Source organism: Euprymna scolopes, chromosome 5, assembly GCF_053919585.1.
Source record: "Euprymna scolopes isolate OS-2025 chromosome 5, ASM5391958v1, whole genome shotgun sequence".
Classification (NCBI taxonomy): domain Eukaryota; kingdom Metazoa; phylum Mollusca; class Cephalopoda; order Sepiida; family Sepiolidae; genus Euprymna; species Euprymna scolopes.
In genome coordinates, this window is record NC_136486.1 from 78,956,851 (window position 1) to 78,976,950 (window position 20,100).

The 20,100-nt window shown below is 34.9% G+C and overlaps 1 protein-coding gene across 3 annotated transcripts in view; it reads right to left on the minus strand.

Moving 5' to 3' along the window:
- LOC145276871 (SPRY domain-containing protein 3-like) overlaps nt 1–20,100 on the minus strand; it is a 333,878-nt gene that overhangs the window by 34,226 nt on the left and 279,552 nt on the right. For all 3 annotated transcript variants that reach the window (XM_080128277.1, XM_080128276.1, XM_080128278.1), the window contains exon 3: nt 18,281–18,396. In XM_080128277.1, coding sequence (XP_079984403.1) covers nt 18,281–18,396 — 116 coding nt within the window. The remainder of the gene's footprint in view (nt 1–18,280; nt 18,397–20,100) is intronic.

Genomic DNA, 20,100 nt, shown 5'->3' on the forward strand with positions numbered 1-20,100 from the left:
TCCAAAGTAGCTGAGCAGTGGCTTGGTTCCCACCAGTTTTGGCAAATAGCAATCAGAATTCTGAACAGAAGCGTGTGCTCTATCCCAACTATCATCAATGGGCCTGAAGTAATCTCGTCAGCATCAGACAAAGCCAAACTCTTTGCCAAGAACTTTGCAGCTAATTCTACCCATTGCGACCAAGGCCGCCAACCTCCAATATTTCCTCCTGTATCAGAAAACACGCTATGTGATATACAAATATCTGTACGTGATGTTGCCAAGCTAATTAAAAACCTTGATTCCAATGAAGCAACCGGCCCTGACGGTATTCCAATTATAGTACTCCAAAAACTTCAACCAGAACTAGCATTCATACTTACAAAACTGTTTAAAAGTTGTCTTAAGGAGAATAGCTTCCCATCTCCCTGGAAAATCTCATCAGTATGCCCTATATTTAAAAATTCAGGTGATCGTTCATCTCCCTCTCAGTACAGGCCAATATGTCTCTTGTGCGTCATGAGTAAGTTGCTGGAATCTGTGTTAAATAATCAAGTAATCAACCATCTCAGCAAAAATAACCTTCTTAGTGACACAATATGGTTTCCGTTCTGCTAGATCTACAGCAGATGTGCTTACAGTTATATCTCATAGGATTAGCGAATCTCTCGATGGAGGCTACATTTCTAGGGCAATTGCTCTTGACATATTAAAGGCCTTTGATAAAGTATGGCATAAAGGTCTACTTCACAAGATCTCCAGCTACGATATAGCTAGAAATATCTTCTCAATTATTAAATCATTTGTCTCTGATAGGTTCATAAGAGTAGTGGTTGATGGGCAGAAATCAGAAGCTCACAGTATTAATGAAGTAGTAGTTGATGGGCAGAAATCAGAAGCTCACAGTATTAATGGGTCCATCCTGGGCCCAACTCTCTTCCTGGTCTACATGAATGATCTTCCAAATCACATCCTTACATCATTCGTAGACATTTATACTGATGATACTACTTTCTATGGTAGCACATCTAAGACCATAAATGACCAAGTTCTCTCCGATTCTCTCTCCTCTGATCTTGAGTAAGTGATACAATGGGGAAATAGGTGGCTGGTTACTTTTAATGCATCTAAAACCAAGCTCTTATCTTTACATCATCAACGCTCTGATCCTCATCTGGCATCAATTGAAATGAATGGCTCTCGTCTTGGGGAGGCCTCATGTTTTGACAAGCTTCTGGTTTTGACCTTTACTCCTGATCTTAAATGGAACACATACATTAAATCCGTTGCCGAGGCCGCTGAAAAATGGTGGGATCCTTCTATCAATCCAGTAGATATCTCACTGCTGATGCAATTCTCTATCTATATTAGAGCCAGGTACGTCCAAGGATGGAGTACTATTGCCACATCTGGGCAGGAGCTGCTAGTAAGGACTTATCCTGCCTTGATAGAGTTCAAAATAGACTTTGTAGTCTCGTAGGGGATGTCCTTTTCTCTTCCCTGCAACCTCTTTCTCACAGAAGAGATGTTGCGAGTTTGTCTTTAGTTTATCATTATTTTTATGGCAAGTGCTCGACTGAGCTCCAATCTATGGCCTCCCTCGCCAAACTTTCACAAGAAACACCCATCTAGCAGAAGAAAAGACTATCAATAATTTCCCCCACTCTTTATCTGTGCCTAAACCTAAACGTGGATTCTTTCTTAAGCTTCTTTGAAAGCTTCTTTCTTAGAACTGCACGCCTATGGAATTGTCTTCCATTTTCCTGCTTTCCAGCTGACTACAATATGGTTGTCTTGAAGTCTAACGTAAACAAGTTTTTGATGAGCCATTCGATATAAGTTAACAAATTTACTGAATTTCCATTACTAACGATTACTTCATTGTCCAATTGTCTACTGTACACTCTTTAACCGGTATCCTCGAATGACCTCCTGGCCTTGATAAGTGGTGATGTCTTTGTAAAAAAAAAATATAAATAAATAAATGTATCACTCTGACAAGAAAGGTAATTGAAAATAAAAACCAAATTTATCCAAAATTTGGAAACGATTTGTCAGCTTTAACAGAAAGTGTGTTTTAATATTTAAATAGGTCGACAAAAAATACTTTTCCAAGCATCATGTTTTCTGTTAGTAACGTCACTTGTTTCAAATAAAATTTATTTTTGTTTATCGTAATTCTTTGTAAAGTTTCACATCCCTCATTTATGTAAGTTTGCACATTTAAAAGTAATTTGATATTCAAAATCTAAGGCATAACATTTTCAAAAACCAATAATTATGAATCACTAACTGTAAATATGGGTGTCAAATGCTCTCTTTAAAAAAAAAATCCCTTAATCCTACCCCTAATCCTAGGTATGAGTAGCAAGCCTCCTCCTTCTCCAACCTTTTTTAGCCCTAACAATAATGCTAAGTCCAAGTGGCAAGATCCCCACCAAACAAAATTCCTTGGTAAGCTATATATAAGTGTTTAAAAAACACACAAAAAAAGAACAAAAAAAAAAACCCAGCTCTTTCCCTAAAGAAAAATGCACATGATTAATCTCCCATAAAAAAAAAAAAAATTGGTCAACTGCCCTAAAATGCTAGAATGGTTTCGAAATGGTGAATTATTTTACATTAAATTTATGTGAAATCAACTCCCACTCTAAATTCCAGAATTGTTTTTGTTTTGTTTCTATCAAGTCTTCAAGATGTTCACACATTATTTCCCTTAGCTCTATCATTAACCCAAAGTCAGAGTGGCAACCTCACCACCCTTTCATAATTGCACAAAGACCCTCTTAAAACCACATATAATCTTCTTTAGAAAAAAAAAAAAAAGGCATTCAGTCATTTCTACATAAAATGCATTACAATTCAGCTTTTAGTTCTCTAACTTCTTTTCTTTTAATGGATACATGGCATTTTTATGGAAGTGCAGCATATTTATGTGCATTTACTGCAGATTATTTGGAAACCATTAATTTCTGAAGATTTTTCAGAAGCATATTCTAATTCCTAGCACAAACATACACTTATATGATAAATTTCATTGCTTAATCTTGCAATATTTTTGATTTATAATGGGGTATGGTCCCTCAGTTGGGAGATTCTATTTATACACGCTGCTGCTAGAAACTGACATATCAAATTAATTCATGTTCTGCTATCAACCAATCAGAAACCAGAATTGCTCCATAAAAATTAAACCTTGCATATGTTTTTCTTGTATCAACAAGAAAAACATATTTTGCTCTTTGGCTACAAAATTATAAAGTCCAGAATCTGTACAGAACCGCTGTCTACTGAGAATTTGTCATCTCCAGGACTTGTATTTAATAACTACCCACCGGAAACTTTTCTGAAACTAAAACATGGCTTCGAACTCAACAAAGTTTAACAAAGATATAACATTTTTACTGAAAAAGTAGAGTAAAAAAATGTGACAAAACGCATATCATTTTAAAGAGAGAAAAATATCCAAACATGTGAGGCACTAAATAGTCATAATTTCCTTAATTTTAATTGGATTTAATTTTTTTTTAAAGATTCTTTCTTAGCTCATCAAGCTCTTTCTATACATATCAATATTGAAATATTTTAAGCTATTTCAATTTTTTCATGTGTATTGATATAATGTATACACACACAAAAAAGATAAAATGTATGTTTCTTATGTTTATGTTCTCAACATTTTTGGATACACAATATTTTGAGGTGTCCCTTTTTCTGTGCAGATGTAGAGATTGTCTGATTTTCTGACTGTAGAACATGCAATATATGTGAGAAGCAATCAGTGTAAGTCACAAATGTAAAATTGTTCCTGAACCTTGTTAATTGGTATTGCAAACGCTAAGAGAATTGTGAAGTACAATATCTTAAATTAAAATGGTATATCCATTTAAATATTCAGTACACGTTCACTGCCCATTCTTCCTGAGGTTGACAGAGGGGAAAACATGAGGATTTAATTTTACTATAGACCTGTATGTGAGCACGCACTGGAAAATCTTATAAATTAAAAGATTTTGCCAATTTTCTTTTTGTATGAAAGAATATTGTTTTATCAACAATAAATCGATGGGAAAATTGAAACAAAAACTGAATAAAAAAAAGAAAAAACCAACAAAGTAAGTGGGAAACCGATAATTCAGAACGAAGGAAGAAAGGAGAAAAGAATATAAAAAATTGTAGGATAAGTTTTAAAAAAGGAAATAGTTTGGCAAACTTGTTTTTATTCAAATAAATATCCTTATTTTCGCACATTTTTTGGAGAAAAATATTGCTTTCAAATATGATTAATGAGAATATTTGGAAACATTTTGGTGCTTTTTTGTTATAGTAGCGAAATTCGGAAATGGAAGTGTTGATTTTCAAGTGAAATCAAAAGTATCTACTGAATTGCCATGTCGCAGTATGAAAATATCTAAAACTTACAAAAACCAATATGGTAGAAATTAATTGTTAAAGAAAATAGTTTTCGAAGAAATTAGAAATTTTAGCTTGTGTATATGTCACGTCACATGACAAACATAGCTGAAATCATTTTTTTGTTGAATCATGGAAGACTTAACTAATTGTTACATGATAATCAGTTAGATAATATTGTTTCTTGTTGAAATTGACAAAAAATGTAAGTAGTTATCGTTTTTTAATTAAATATCAACTTTTCGGCTGGCTAATTTTGCTACAATAATGAAGAAGTACCTGACCTGTACAATGAACACCCTGTATATATTTTTTTGGTACTCTTACAGAATTTGACCCAGATCCTCGGGACATTCTGTTAATTATCATTTGGGCTCAACCGGCAGTCACCGGATTAAGCCAAGCAAAGTAACAGACGCAGATGAATTTGAAAACAAACTGGAACAAAAATAGAAATACAATAAATAAAAAATAACAAAAAACTAATGTAAATTTACTGAATATGTATATTTATTTTAAGGAATTTAATTTGCGAGGCTGTGTTGCAAGATTTGCCCATGATTTCTGAAAAGAGAAAGCACTGCCTGGATTTTGTCAGATGCAATGACGAACATAATTTCATATTGGTTGAAAGTCATTTTTAGCGATGAAAGCAAATTCAATAGGCTAGGCAGTGATGGTAGGTAGTACGTTCGTTGAAAGAAGGATAAACAATTTAATCCAGTTTCAACGCTGCAAGGTAATGGAGGTTCAGTTTTGATGTGAGTGTTATTAGTGCCAATGGTCCAAAGCCTATAGTTTGCTTGCAAGGTTGAATTAATTCGACCAAGTACATTAATATGCTGACTCTACTTTGGCCGGAATTTGGATGATAATCCATCTTCATGCAGGATAATGCTCCCATTCATACAGCTGGCAAGGACAAGAGGTTCATTGAAGAGCATGATATTCCATGTTTGGATTGGCCTGCACAATCCAGAAGAGCTCAATCCTATCGAAAACATATGGCATTACATCAAGCAACAGAAATTAAACAAAGTGAGAGGCATTTTCACCAGAGTATTGCGACAGATGAATTCAAGGAATGCCCAAAAGATTACAGGCTGTTAAATTGTAGAATGCTATGCTACCTAAATATTAACTAGTTCATTGTGTTCCTGTTGTATTGGTGTTGCATAATTGTTCTAAAGTTACATTTAAATAACAATTTTTCCATTGTGCAGCGTTTCTTTTTACCTTCTTGATTTGAAGTTAATTTTTTAATTGATGTGAACATTAGAATACTTCAATTAAAAGTCAAATAGGAACAGTTAAAATCATCATAGAATAGAAGCTTCAATTATATCTTGTTAAAATATATTCAAAAATGGTCTATCTTCAGACACAAAATACAAATGTAATACACATATATGCTTTTATATATGTATTACATTTGTATTTTATGTCTGAAGATCAGCCGTTTCTAAATATCTTTTAATAAGATACATTTGAAGCTTGTTATAATTGTTTCATAACAAAATATATAGACTGTATAATAAAGCACATGTGATATATGGCCGTCTTGGGTATTGTAGAATTATAATATATATGCTTGATTATTAATACTGATAATTGTTGAAGTTAATTAATTGGGTCAATGAATATAAACTTTTTTTTTTACAAGGTGGTCACCACTTATCAAGGCCCAGAAGCCACTCGGGGATAAGGGTTATTGTGTGTACAGTACGTTAGTATTGGAGATTTGATAAAGTGTCTTACTTAAGGGGGCGGTTCATCAGGAATTTGTTTATGTTGGATTTGAAGACATCCAGCTTGTAGTCAGATGGAAACAGGCAAATGGAACAGAGTTCCACAGGCATGCACTTCTAAGAAAGAAGCTTTGTTCATGGAATCTACATTTTGGTTTTGGCAAAGAGTGGGGAAAATTTTTGACAGTGGTTTCAGCTAGACGGGTGTTTTGTAACAGCAATGGAACCCGTATCATCGTGCACTTTCATGTGATTAACAAGACTTGCCTTGGACAACAGATCCAAAGATATAAAGCATAATAAGCATACAACAGCTCCTTAACAAGTTCATCACTAACAAGTGTTTTGGCTTGGAATCTTCTGAGGTTGAACACCTTTCCAGTCATTCTGAATCTAATATAAACACCCATATCACAATCATAGAAACGACATCAGAACATAGCAGTCAGATAGAGTGAAAACAATGTTAGTGCAGCTACATTACCCTACTCACTCCATTATCAATGGAGAATTCTTCCAAAAGTCGACCATTAAAGTTGACACGACATTTTATGAATTTCTATGATGAAGTTGCTTAAACTTTTCTGTAAAAGCAGGTGTACAGACAAATTTTTCCAGCACTTTCCAGAGAGCTTCACAGTTGACTATGTCAAATGCCTTGGTTAAGTCCACAAACATCTGGCAAAGAGGCATATGCTGCTTAGTACACTTTTCCAAAAGCTGTCTAGCAGAAAACACCATATACACGATCCCGCGTCCACCTCTAAAACCAGACTGAGATTCTGAAAGGATATCGAGACAGATATACTTCTTCAATTGGTTTAGAAAGAGCCGTGCAAATACCTATCCAACCGCAGTCAGCAGGGAGATACCTCGATAATTTCCACAATCAGACCTTGCACCCTTTCCTTTGTACAACATAATCCTTTCTTGGCCAACTGGGTCACCCTGCCATACTGACAGTGGATCACACAATGTACATTGACACCACCATGTTTCAGCAGCTCCATAGAAATGCCATCCAGCCCAGGAGCTTTGTTCAAGTTTATCTGTTTTATGCTGTCTACTGTTTCTACCTGTTGTTTCAGCATCAAGTTTCGGATGAAAGGAACACTGAGGAATACTTTCCATTGGAACGGTTGTGAAAAAGATCATGAAAGTGTTCATGCCATTGATGCATACTTTCATCTGAGATTTTCAGCAAGATTCTTCCATCCTTCGCCAAGAGTGATGTAGTTGAAGATGATTTCGGACCATAATCATGAAGCAAAGTGTAAAATGTCTTAACATCTCTATGATTGTAGGCAGTTTGTATCTCCCTGAAAAGGTCAGACCACCATTTGTTTTTTATTTGGCGCACACAACACTGAACCTCACTCCTAACAGAAGAGAAGTGGGCAGCGAAAGCTAACCTGTTCAGAGGTGAAGAGTTAAGTTTCAAATAAGCTTTCTGCTTTCTATCAATTTGAATGTTAATTTGATTGGAATTATCAGCAAATCAATCTTGATGTCTTCAATCCAAGAGCTTCAACACCTTTTTGGTATATTGCATCTCTTACTGTCTCCCAATCACAATCTGAGAAATCCACCTGGTTAGAAGCAGATTTCAATGAGTTTCATACGACTGGATCCTTCAATTTGGCACTTTGACTCCATTGAAACGGTTTTTCTTGTGAATAGTAATTTTCAGTTTTGCTCTGACCATTAAATGATCAGTATCAGAGTTGACGCCACGCATTAAGTTTGCAAAAATTTCCAAGATCACCATGTTTACACAGCATGTAATCAAGTAAACGGCCATGTTTAGATTGGGGATGGAACCAGGTCTCCTTGTAAGGAAAAGTGTTGGTGATAACAAAATTTAGTTCACTGTAGAGATGGAGGAGCAGCATACCATTTGGATTAACTCTGCCAATGCCATATGGACCCAGCGGAGACCAAGTTTCATTGTCTGATGCAACCCATGCATTGAAGTCACCAAGAACCAAACTCTTAGCACTTGGCAAACCGGTGATAATAACCAAAATTAGTCTTCCATTCTAGTCTTTTACCATTGTGAATAAGTGTTCTCACATTCCAGCAACAGAGCTGGAGTGAGTGTCATTTAGCATATCTTCTGTTCCTGTTTCTACTAATATGGACAACCATCAGCCGCAGGTTGCTGACCAGCAAGTCAAAGGCAGCTTTGTTTAGGACGCATTTTCTTGTCCCCTTCCAAATTCTTAGGTGAGCAGTGCTATCCTGAAAAGTCTGCTTAGTCACAAAACATCCCACTGAGCACACAACTGCCTAAGTATTGTTGTGAAAAGCGATGTTAGGATAGACCTTTTGTCAGATTAGGCCTACCATATGTCACAACTTTTCCGTTGCCACAGGACCTTTTTTTTGTAGACAAATGTTTGAGGGAGTATCTGTGCAAAGATGTTATTACAGAGCTTTAGCTTTGTACGACAGCTAAGTCTCTCGGTTCAAAATGTTGAGATCCAGCAACAAGCAAGAGCAAGATAGCCAGCAACAAGTCAAACTGCAGACCAACAATGTGGGTACTGGTCTTCCACTTTATGGCTTTTTAAATCAGAGATATGCTTCTCTTAGAGGGTTGCCTTCACCATGTCTTATGGGAGTCTTCTCCACCCCAATGCTATTTGATCCATGTCTGGGACTTAAGTTTGCTGAGCACCAGAGCATACTCCACACACTGGTGGGTCATGCATGCCACAGCTGACAGGGCCCAAGTTCTTCTGGAGGTTTCTATAAGGGTTACCTCATTCTTAACCTTTGATTAAAGAACTTTGGCCCACAAAGCAGTGGGAGTCCAGTTATATGGCGCTGGACACATGCTGTTCATCAGAGACCCAACAATGAATAAATAAAAACAAATCCAACACATATGATACGTAGAACGGACAGTTATGAGTTGTGGTGTTTGTGCAAATTTCAAATTAAAAGAAGCGCTTAAAACAGTAGAATTCCTTAATAATGGGGATGATGGGGCCAATAAAATTAATTTATACATGAATAAATAAAAACAAATCCAATACATATGAAACATAGAATATATATGATGATTGCAACGTCTTGTCAGACAAGTGCCACTCCCTCAGTCACTGAAAGTCCATGAGCCCGAAGATAACCTTTTTTTTTCTTTTAGTCCTGCCAGTGAATTCACATGCTCAAGCAGACATGACATTGAAGATGGTCCTTGGCATACATACATATATATACATACATACACATACATACCCATAAACATACACACATGCACACATCCATACACAATACATATAACACATACATACACATGCACACACATATACATACATATGCATACACATATATACAAACATATACAAATACATACACACATATACATACATATTCACATACATATTGTTAAGTTGTCTCCCTTTATATTGGCATTAATATGCATATAATTTGTTAAGTTATCTCCCTTATAAAAAGGCAGAGTTAACGAACTCTTCTTTTAAAAAGATGGCGTCGTAATGTTTATGTGTTTGTTAATCGTTAAACTCTAATCGTGAGTGTGTTGCATATTTATTCAATTAATGTATTAGCTGCCGTAATAAAATTATATATTGCTTATATATATACCGTCGGAGTTGGATTATTTTATTTGTTTTTCATGGTAGCAGAGCGTAGTTGCGAGCGAAAACGATCTACGGAACAATAATTGAAGTTTTTTTTAACGAACGACCACAAAGAGAAATGGCCGTTAACTACAAAAATCCTGTAACTTTCCTAGATCAGATACGGGAAAATCTAATAGATTTAGAAACGGGAACCCTACTAACAGATATGTTAGTAACATAACAGATATGTTCTATTTGCCAGAGCGTTTTGCATTGGTGGAGAGAGTGCTCCTACAAAAGTGAAGCTGCTAGGTTAACTGAAACAGACGAATTGGAGCATAAAGAAACAGAAATGGAAGAGTGTAACATCACACTTCTCTCACACGATGAATATTCTCCAAGTAAAATTTTTTTAGTTGAGTCTTTGAACATGGCAGTGATTGACACAGCTTGTACTCGGATCGTTTGTGGCCAAAGATGGTTGGATGAATATAAAAAGAATATCAACCAAGAAGATATTATTATTAAGAGAAGTAATAGACCCTTCCGATTTGGCGACGGAAAAATTATAAACTCCTCTACCCAGGTAACTCTACCGGTGATAATAGGTTCCACTAGGTGTAATATAAGTGCTGAGGTAATTCAAGCTGATATTCCTCTGCTTTTGATTAAAGCTTCGTTGAAGAGGGCTGGAGCTGTTCTGGATCTTAATTCAGACAAAGCTGTCATGTTTGGGAAGCCAGTGGACCTACAATTCACATCTAGTGGACATTACTGTGTAGATATTCTTGGTAGTGGTCATCATACAAGAAACTCCCATTCCGATGTGCTAATTGGTGATAACATGACCAATAAAGAAAAAATAAAAAGTTTAGAAAAACTGCACAGGCAGTTTGGACATGCCCCAGCTGAGAAATTAAAACTGCTATTAAAGTCTGCTGGCTCAGATGTTGTGGAGGTCGCTAAAATTTTGGAAAAAATTGTAGCCAATTGTGAAATATGTAGGAAGTATAGAAAACCTGCACCAAGACCAGTTGTTGGTTTTTTCCTTAGCTAATGACTACAACCATACTGTAGTCATGGATCTTCATCAACTCGAACCTAACCTATGGTATTTGCATATCATAGATGAATTTTCTCGGTTCAGTGCAGATTGCATCACTAACACTAAGCAGTCATCTAAAATTGTAAAGAAATTCATTCAATGCTGGATTAGTATCCATGGAGCACCTAAACGAATGTTCAGTGATCTGGGAGGTGAGTTCGACAATGCTGAAATGAAAGATATGGCTGAAAATTTTAACATAGATATCTCTACCACTGCTGCATATTCACCCTGGAGTAATGGTCTATTGGAACGACACAATCAGATACTAACTGAAATATTATTGAAGTTGAGGTCCGACTACACTCTGGATTGGGAAACAGCACTAAATTGGGCCATTATGGCAAAGAATTCGTTACAAAACATACATGGATATAGCCCTTATCAGATAGTTTTTGGAAGAAATCCAAACATTCCCACAATCCTTATTGATAAACCACCTGCACTAGAAGGGACCACCACAAGTGAAGTTGTAAAAAACAACATAAATGGATTACATGCTGCAAGACAGGCTTTTATCAAAGCCGAATCATCTGAGAAAATTAGGAGGGCTTTAAGGAAACAAACGCGCCCCACACCTGATCTCTGCTCATTGGGGGATAAAGTTTATTACAAAAGACCAGACAATCAAGAATGGAAGGGTCCAGGTGTTGTCATTGGTCAGGATGGTCCTGTGGTATTTGTCAGACATGGTGGAATGCTTGTGAGAGTACATAAGTGCAGATTGCGTTTGTGTAACTCACCACTTGCGGATGTAAACTCTAATGAAATTTCAGTGGCATCAAAAACCTCTGATAGCCAGGACTATAATTATGAAACATCTGATGAGGAATATACTGAAACAGCTGAGGTTGGGACAAAAAATGACCCACAACCCGATCCTATAGCCAAGATAAAGCCTGATAACATCATCACATTCAACCAAAAGGGAAGCAATGGGCAAATACAGGCGGAAATAATAAGTCAGGCTGGAAAAGCCACCGGCAGAAACAAACATTGGTTTAATGTGAAAATCCAAAGGCCAGTAAACTTGGAGAATGAAGAGATGTCGGTAGATTTAAGTAAAGTCACGGATCTTAATGTGGCAGAACCACTGAAGAAGACACTATAATGATGGTGGCAAGTAGAGAATTCGATGAGGCCAAGAAAAGAGAACTTGACAGCTGGAAACAAAACAATGCTTTTACTGAAATAGTTGATGCAGGACAGAAATGCATATCTACGCGCTGGGTGTGTAGTTTAAAAAACACACCTAATGGGGTTATGCAAAAAGCAAGGCTGGTCGCTAGAGGTTTTGAAGAACCCAAGAATGACATTCAAAAGGATTCACCAACCTGTGCTCATGAATCCTTAAGACTTATTATGGCATTAACAGCCCAAAATCAATGGAGTCTACACTCCATAGACATAAAAACTGCCTTTTTGCAGGGTCACACTATGGATAGGGAAGTATACATCAGACCACCCAAAGAAGCTTTCAGTGACAAGATATGGCGGCTAAATAAGTGCGTCTATGGACTGAGTGATGCTTCTCTGCAGTGGTATAATAAAGTGAAATCAGTTATGATTGAAAATGGCGGTGTAGTGTCCCAAATGGACTCTACAGTTTTCTACTGGATTAGTAAATCTGGTAACCTAGCTGGAGTTTCGGCGTGTCATGTAGATGACTTCATTTGGTCAGGGGACCAGACATTCAACAATACCATCAGCAAAATACGCAGCGCATTTAAAATTGAAAAAGAGGATAGTAAGGCCTTCAAATACTGTGGAATTGAGCTTAATTGCTACGGTCCAGAAATATTAATAAACCAAAACAAATATACCGACAGTTCAAGGAGTGTTACATGATAAGGGCTGTCCCCTTTTCATGTAAGTATAAAAATAGAGAGATTACTTAAAATGAAAATAAAATGAGAGAAAGCAGAAATCGAACCCTGGAAATAGGTTTTAAAGAACAATAGGTTTAATTGGAATTACCAGTAAATTCTTAATTCTGATGAAATAAATAATAAATAAACTATAAATGTGGATAATAAAATATGGGTTAAATGAATTAGATATGCAAGTTGAATTCCTTTGTGAAAACAACAAAGAAAAAATAGGTTATTGAGAAATCAGAATGTTCGGAAACGTGCGACTTGCGCATGTTGATGGCACGTGAATTGTGGTCACGTGGCCGGACATGCATGGATTTCTCAATATAGGAAATGAGAGCTAGTTAGTTAGTGAGAAACTCAGGGGGAGTTTGAGATCGACAGACGATAGTATGGGTCCAGACATGGGTTTCAATCATCTAGAAGCGAGACGGTCACTTTTGAAACAATAGAATGTGAACCTTTGAATTCCTGAACGCAAAGCCACCAACCGGTTCAAGTGGAAGAATAAATGTTTAACATGTTTTTATAACTGCGGTCTCCTGTGTCCATCATTACATGAAAAAGGTATTGTCTATTTATGTGTATAAACAATTTGAAATTCATCATCTAAAAAATATATGTGTTAGAAAGTAAATGTGTCTATTTATGTTATACAAACACTCCCGTTCATACGAACTGTCAAAGCATAAATGCCAACCTGTCAATCCATCGGCATAAATGCAAACCTCTCAATTATCGGTCTGTCTATCTAGATATGAAAATACTTTCTCAAAATATATTTATATGCAGTCTCGCTCAATTATAAACTCTCTCTATTTATATATATTTCACTAATGTGTTAATGTCTCCATCCATATCTCACAACATGATTACACACATGAACCTCAAAAATCTCTTACTTCCAGGAACAGTCTTAAGACGCTTATCTTTACAAACAAGAACACTAAATAAGAACTCACGTAACATACACACACAAGTGGTTTCTTCGTCTAATAATAATAATAATAATAATAACACCCTTATATAACACATGGAAAAAGAATCACCGCTAACAGAAATTGAGATAAATTCACTCAGATCCAAGATTGGCCAATTGTTGTGGTTAGCGCATCAGAGCCGACCGGACTTATTATTTGATGTCTGTAGTCTAGCAACTAATATTAACCATAGCACCATAAAGGACCTGATAACTGCCAACAAAATTATTGGAAAAGCTAAGGCATCCAAGCTATCATTGAAGTATCAACATCTTGATGACATTGATCAGTTACGTTTAGTGATATTTAATGATGCCGCTTTGGGAAATCTTCCTGATGGTGGAAGTCAGGGGGGTTATGTCATATTCCTAACTGGGACATCTGGGAAAGTCTCACCGATCTGGTGGAACTCAAAGAAAATCAGACGGATTGCCCACAGTACCTTAGCTGCAGAAACAATTTCAATGTCTGAAGCTATTGATATGGCTGTCTTCATCTCCACCCTGTTTGGTGAATTGACAACAGGAAGAACAAATCCCAAGAGTCTACCTATAATTTGTGTCACTGATTGTAAATCTCTCTATGAAGCGGTCAAATCAACAAAATCTGTCAAAGAAAAACGATTACGGATCGAAATCAGTGGTATTAAGGAACTTGTGGAAAATGGACAGATTGAAGAGTTCCAATGGCAAGAGACATGAAGACAATTGGCAGACTGCCTCACTAAACGGGGTGCATCTCCTTGGTTATTGAGAAGCGTCTTACAACAAGGCAGTTTGAATGATTGAAATTAATCAAAAAAAAAAAAGAAAAAAAAACTTTTGAAGATGAGTTTGTTAAGTTGTCTCCCTTTATATTGGCATTAATATGCATATAATTTGTTAAGTCATCTCCCTTATTACATGCTTCTAGCATTTCAGGGCTATATGCGTGACAATTTTTATAGACGAATGCCTGAGGAAGTATCTATACAAAGATGATGTTACAGAGTTTTAGCTTTGTATGACAGCTAAGTCTCTCTTTCGGTTCAAAATGTTGAGATCCAGCAACAAGCATGAGCAAGATAGTCAGCAACAAGTCAAACTGCAGACCAGCTTAATGCAGGTACTGGTCTCCCGCTTTATGTTGTTTGTTTTTGTTTTTTTAAATCAAATTTGCTTCACCCAGATGGGTTGCCTTAACAAGGCTTTTATGAGTCCTCTACAGCCCACACACACACCGAAATAAACATATACAAGTACACATACAAGCATGCATACAAACAGATGCACGCAAACATACATACGCAAGAACACACACAAACACATGACAACATGCACATACATGCATACATACACGCATGTATGTACATATGCACACACATGTACACATACACGTACATGTAGAATATACATGAAGGAGCATTTATGATGACGATGATGATGGTTGTTATGGATAGGTGAATTCAACATGAATAAAAGAGTAAAACAATCCGAAATACACAGCACATAGAATAAACAGATGTTCGCTTCGCCGTTAGTACAGATTTTAAATTGAACATGCGTTCATAACGGCACAAATATATATATATATATATATATATACATACATATGTACACACACACACACACACACATATATATATATATATATATATATATATATATATATATACTTGTTTATTGTTATATAAACATGCTCACATCCCGCTGCTACAAATAGCCACTTGTTTCAATCAAACAACAGATATCATCAGGCAGCGACTTGACTATTCAAAAGTTCAATGAATAACCTTATTATTATTAGATTATTCATTGAACTTTTGAATAGTCAAGTCGCTGCCTGATGATATCTGTTGTTTGATTGAAACAAGTGGCTATTTGTAGCAGCGGGATGTGAGCATGTTTATATAACAATAAACAAGTATTATCAGCTCTTTTTATTGAGCACTATCTAACAACCTCGTTGAATTCATTAGTCCATTACTTTTGAATATAAAAAAAACCCCGAGTATATATATATATATATATATATATATAAATATATATGTATGGTGAAAGTTGTGATGCTCCAGAGAAAAGAAAGCAGGCCCACAGCAATCTGAAGTGAGAGTGCTTTTGTCAAAAGCTGGCTACAAGTCGCACAAAACTCTTGTTCTGGTCATCTTTGCACCTATTAGTCCGAACCAAGCGATCTGTTTAATATGCAGCAAAGTTTGCAAGTCTACTGCTGGTTTAAGAAGACGTGCTAGAATAATGATTTGTATGTATGGATATATCTATACTCGTAGCTAAATTGAATATTGAAATGCTCATATCTTTGGTTCTATGGGACAAAACTACATGAAAATTTGCAGGCTTTTTGAAGATCATAATACATGGATAGAGATGTTACGACATTTTACATGGTTAAAATTTTATAACAATTGATAAAAAAGAACCTATATTTTTAAACCAATAGAATATGCCCAAATTTGCCTACATATATGGTGTCCTGACAGCTTGTTTTGCTGTTTCGGTTGTTTCCCCACTGGCCTTGCCTGGCCACTAATATATATATATACCACTTTTTTTTGGCAATTTTATAAGTTCCAAATCTTAGTGATTACTGATCAGAATTAAACAGATGAAGGCTCATTGGAAAGATGTAGTGGGCTACGTAACCTTAAGGTCACACATTAATCCAGAGCCTATTTTTGGCTCTTTTTTTTGCCAGGCATAAAATACGCTTATATATGATATTTTAATTTGTCCAGATTTCATATATTATAGAGTCGTGATTTCAAAAGTTAAAAAAAAAAGTATTTAAGTGCCAAAGAATCAAAACGGAAACCGTAGCATTCAAAGCTGGTGATGTTACCACTGTACCAACGTGACACGCATATAAAGTGACTAAAAATAAATTAAGACGAATGTATAAAATGTTTAATAATTTTTTAAATTTTTACCCATTTTTGCCCCTTAAAAACAATTTTAACTGGCTAAAGAACCCCCCCCCCCCAAAAAAAAAACTCGTAAAAGACGCAATCATTTGAGGCCCCTAGCGCCGCTCTGCAACTTTTAGTTTCGGGCGAGATAGTTTGAGAATACGGAGACAGACTGACAGACAGACAAACATACATATAGCCGGTTATATATTAGACGTAAAATGAGCACCCACTTTATGGCCAGCTTTTTGGAGGGGTCTGTTATTTTTTAAGGGGTAATGTTTATTGTGACCTAAACAAAACCTAACTTAAAAAAATTCTTGTTTTCTGCAGGTTTTCGGGTGTGCTGAAAACATTTCATTTTCGCATTTAAATTTTCTGCAAATAAAAAGTCATTTTCTGGGTATTAAGCAAAAATATATGTGCTTGCATGTATAACAATGGCCACCATAACATGAAGAATTACATGGCTTAATACCCAGAAAAATACTTATTTGCGGAAACTTTTAAACGCGATATTCGTTTTAAGCACACTCGAAAATCTATAGAAAACAAGCTTTTTAAGGTACGTTTTATGTTGGTCTACCAGGCCACAATTATCAAATAAACATCACCCCTAAAAAAAATAACAGACCTCCCTCCCCCTCACAAAAGGGTGGCTATAAAGTGGATGTTCATTTTACATTAAATTCATATAGAAAAGTGACCCCCCACTTTTTTAAAACTATAATTTCTTCATATCTTGGAAACTACTCATTTCCTGGAATTTTAAATGTTATTTTCTTTTTCAGCACCTTGGAAAACCTATTATAGTGGTGATTTGAAAGGATTTTTTGAGGGGGGAAAATACTGCATCTTTACCAATATTTCTATCATAGCCATTTGTTTTCCTAGTTTTGCATATGAATTACAAAATATCTTATATTTCCCCAAAACCTCTGACCTTAATGGAGAGGAGACTAAAACTTGCAGCTGCAAATGGATGAGGAATCTAAATATGTCAGTCTTATTCCACAAATGTATGCAGAAAAAAGTTATAAGGAAAAATGTTGATAGAAGTCAGTAAGGAATGTAATAATTTCAATGAAACAAAATTTTATACTTTCTAAATAAAATGACCGACCATTCAAACACTTCAATTTAAACTTGCAACATTTATTCTGGGGTAGAGGTGATATTTTGATAAAATTTTAATGTAAAGAATACTTTTCTTTTTATAAATATATAATTCTTTTCTTTTTATAAATATATAATTCTTTTCTTTTTATAAATATATAATTCTTGTCTTTTTATAAATATATAATTCTTTTCTTTTTATAAATATATAATTCTTGTCTTTTTATAAATATATAATTCTTTTCTTTTTATAAATATATAATTCTTGTCTTTTTATAAATATATAATTCTTGTCTTTTTATAAATATATAATTCTTGTCTTTTTATAAATATATAATTCTTTTCTTTTTATAAATATATAATTCTTGTCTTTTTATAAATATATAATTCTTTTCTTTTTATAAATATATAATTCTTGTCTTTTTATAAATATATAATTCTTGTCTTTTTATAAATATATAATTCTTGTGGCATTAATATTCTTTTCATGCTACTTCATAATTTGAAGAGAAAAAGAGAAAGGAAAAAGGGGAAAGAAAAAAGAAAAAGAAAGCCAATGTGTATTCATACCAATAGTTCCTCGCAAACCACTATCTAAGATTTCAATTTCAAAATAATTTTTCTCTTGAGTGAGGGCATCAGCTGATATATAAACACCAACTTTATCTTCATCATTGACCATATACCTGAAAATAGACAAAATATTTTACAATATTAAAAAAAAATATTATTTTTTTATTTTGTAATACTGAATAATAAAATATTAAATTTTTTTTAATTTATCTGAAAAACTGAATAAAAATATGTAAAGTTTAACACAAGAAAAGAACTGAATCTATTTTTGCAAATGATCAACATGGTATATACAAAAAGCAAAAATAAAATTAACACACGAGAAACATATTTTTCCTAGCTGAAATAGACATCAACAATTCCAATGTATCCATTTCATGTTTTGGCATTATTTACTTGGTTCACAACTTCAGATTTCAAGTTCTTTTAAGTTACTTTGTTCATAAACATTTTAGCAATTTTTACATACATTTTCTCTCCTAATAAATTTCTTAATTATGAATTCTTATTATTTGTCATGATGCACGTAAGGCATAAATAAAGAGAGGATGATGCAGTAAACAATGGGAGGAAGCAAATGCGGGAAATAATTAAAAGCAAAAAGAAAAGAAAAGAAAAGAAAGATGGATGATGTAATAAATCTACCATTTATCTCTTCTTCTCTATATAAATAAAATGAACTCATGTGAGTTTGACCTTAATAGGATTAAAAATCACGACATTACATTCAAATGTAATGTCCCCACATTTCAGCACAGGATCTGAGGTGTTCTATAGGTCTACTACCTGTACAGTTCCTTGATATTCGTACATTTCTATATTTTTTCCGGTGAGAGATCACTGCCACAATCGGTTAGAATCAATGGAAGTTGTAAAATTTTTCTCTCTAAATTCTTGTTTTCTGCAGGTTTTCGGGTGTGCTGAAAACAAATATCGCATTTAAATTTTCTGCAAATAAAAAGTCATTTTCTGGGTATTAAGCAAAAATATATGTGCTTGCATGTATAACAATGGCCACCATAACATGAAGAAATACATTGCTTAATACCCAGAAAAATACTTATTTGCGGAAACTTTTAAACGCGATATTCGTTTTAAGCACACTCGAAAATCTATAGAAAACAAGCTTTTTAAGGTACGTTTTATGTTGGTCTACCAGGCCACAATTATCAAATAAACATCACCCCTAAAAAAAATAACAGACCTCCCTCCCCCTCACAAAAGGGTGGCTATAAAGTGGATGTTCATTTTACATTAAATTCATATAGAAAAGTGACCCCCCACTTTTTTAAAACTATAATTTCTTCATATCTTGGAAACTACTCATTTCCTGGAATTTTAAATGTTATTTTCTTTTTCAGCACCTTGGAAAACCTAATATAGTGGTGATTTGAAAGGATTTTTTGAGGAGGAAAAATTCTTTTGAGTCATACTCCGCCTGCGACCACTTAACACAGGGAAATATACGAGGAACACCGGTTTGAGTTCTTTGTTGCTTAAAAAATATGGATTGGCATTTTTCCGTCGGGTGAAACGCGACTTTACATTCCAGTTATTCTGTGGGTTACTTGTGCCATTTTATAAATTTCTTCTTTTTTTCCCTTTTTTTCCCTTCCTTTGTATTTTTTCTCTTTTTGTAGGGGGGTGGGGGTTGCGATTCGAAGGATTACTTAAACGAAACGAACTAACATTGGATTCCAGTTTTTACAAGAAACTTTAACAGTCAGCCACCAGCGTTCTTCAAATCTTGCACCGATTAGTCGCTTTAATATTTTATTTACTGTCTTTATACTTCTATTATGTTTGCACTGATTTCA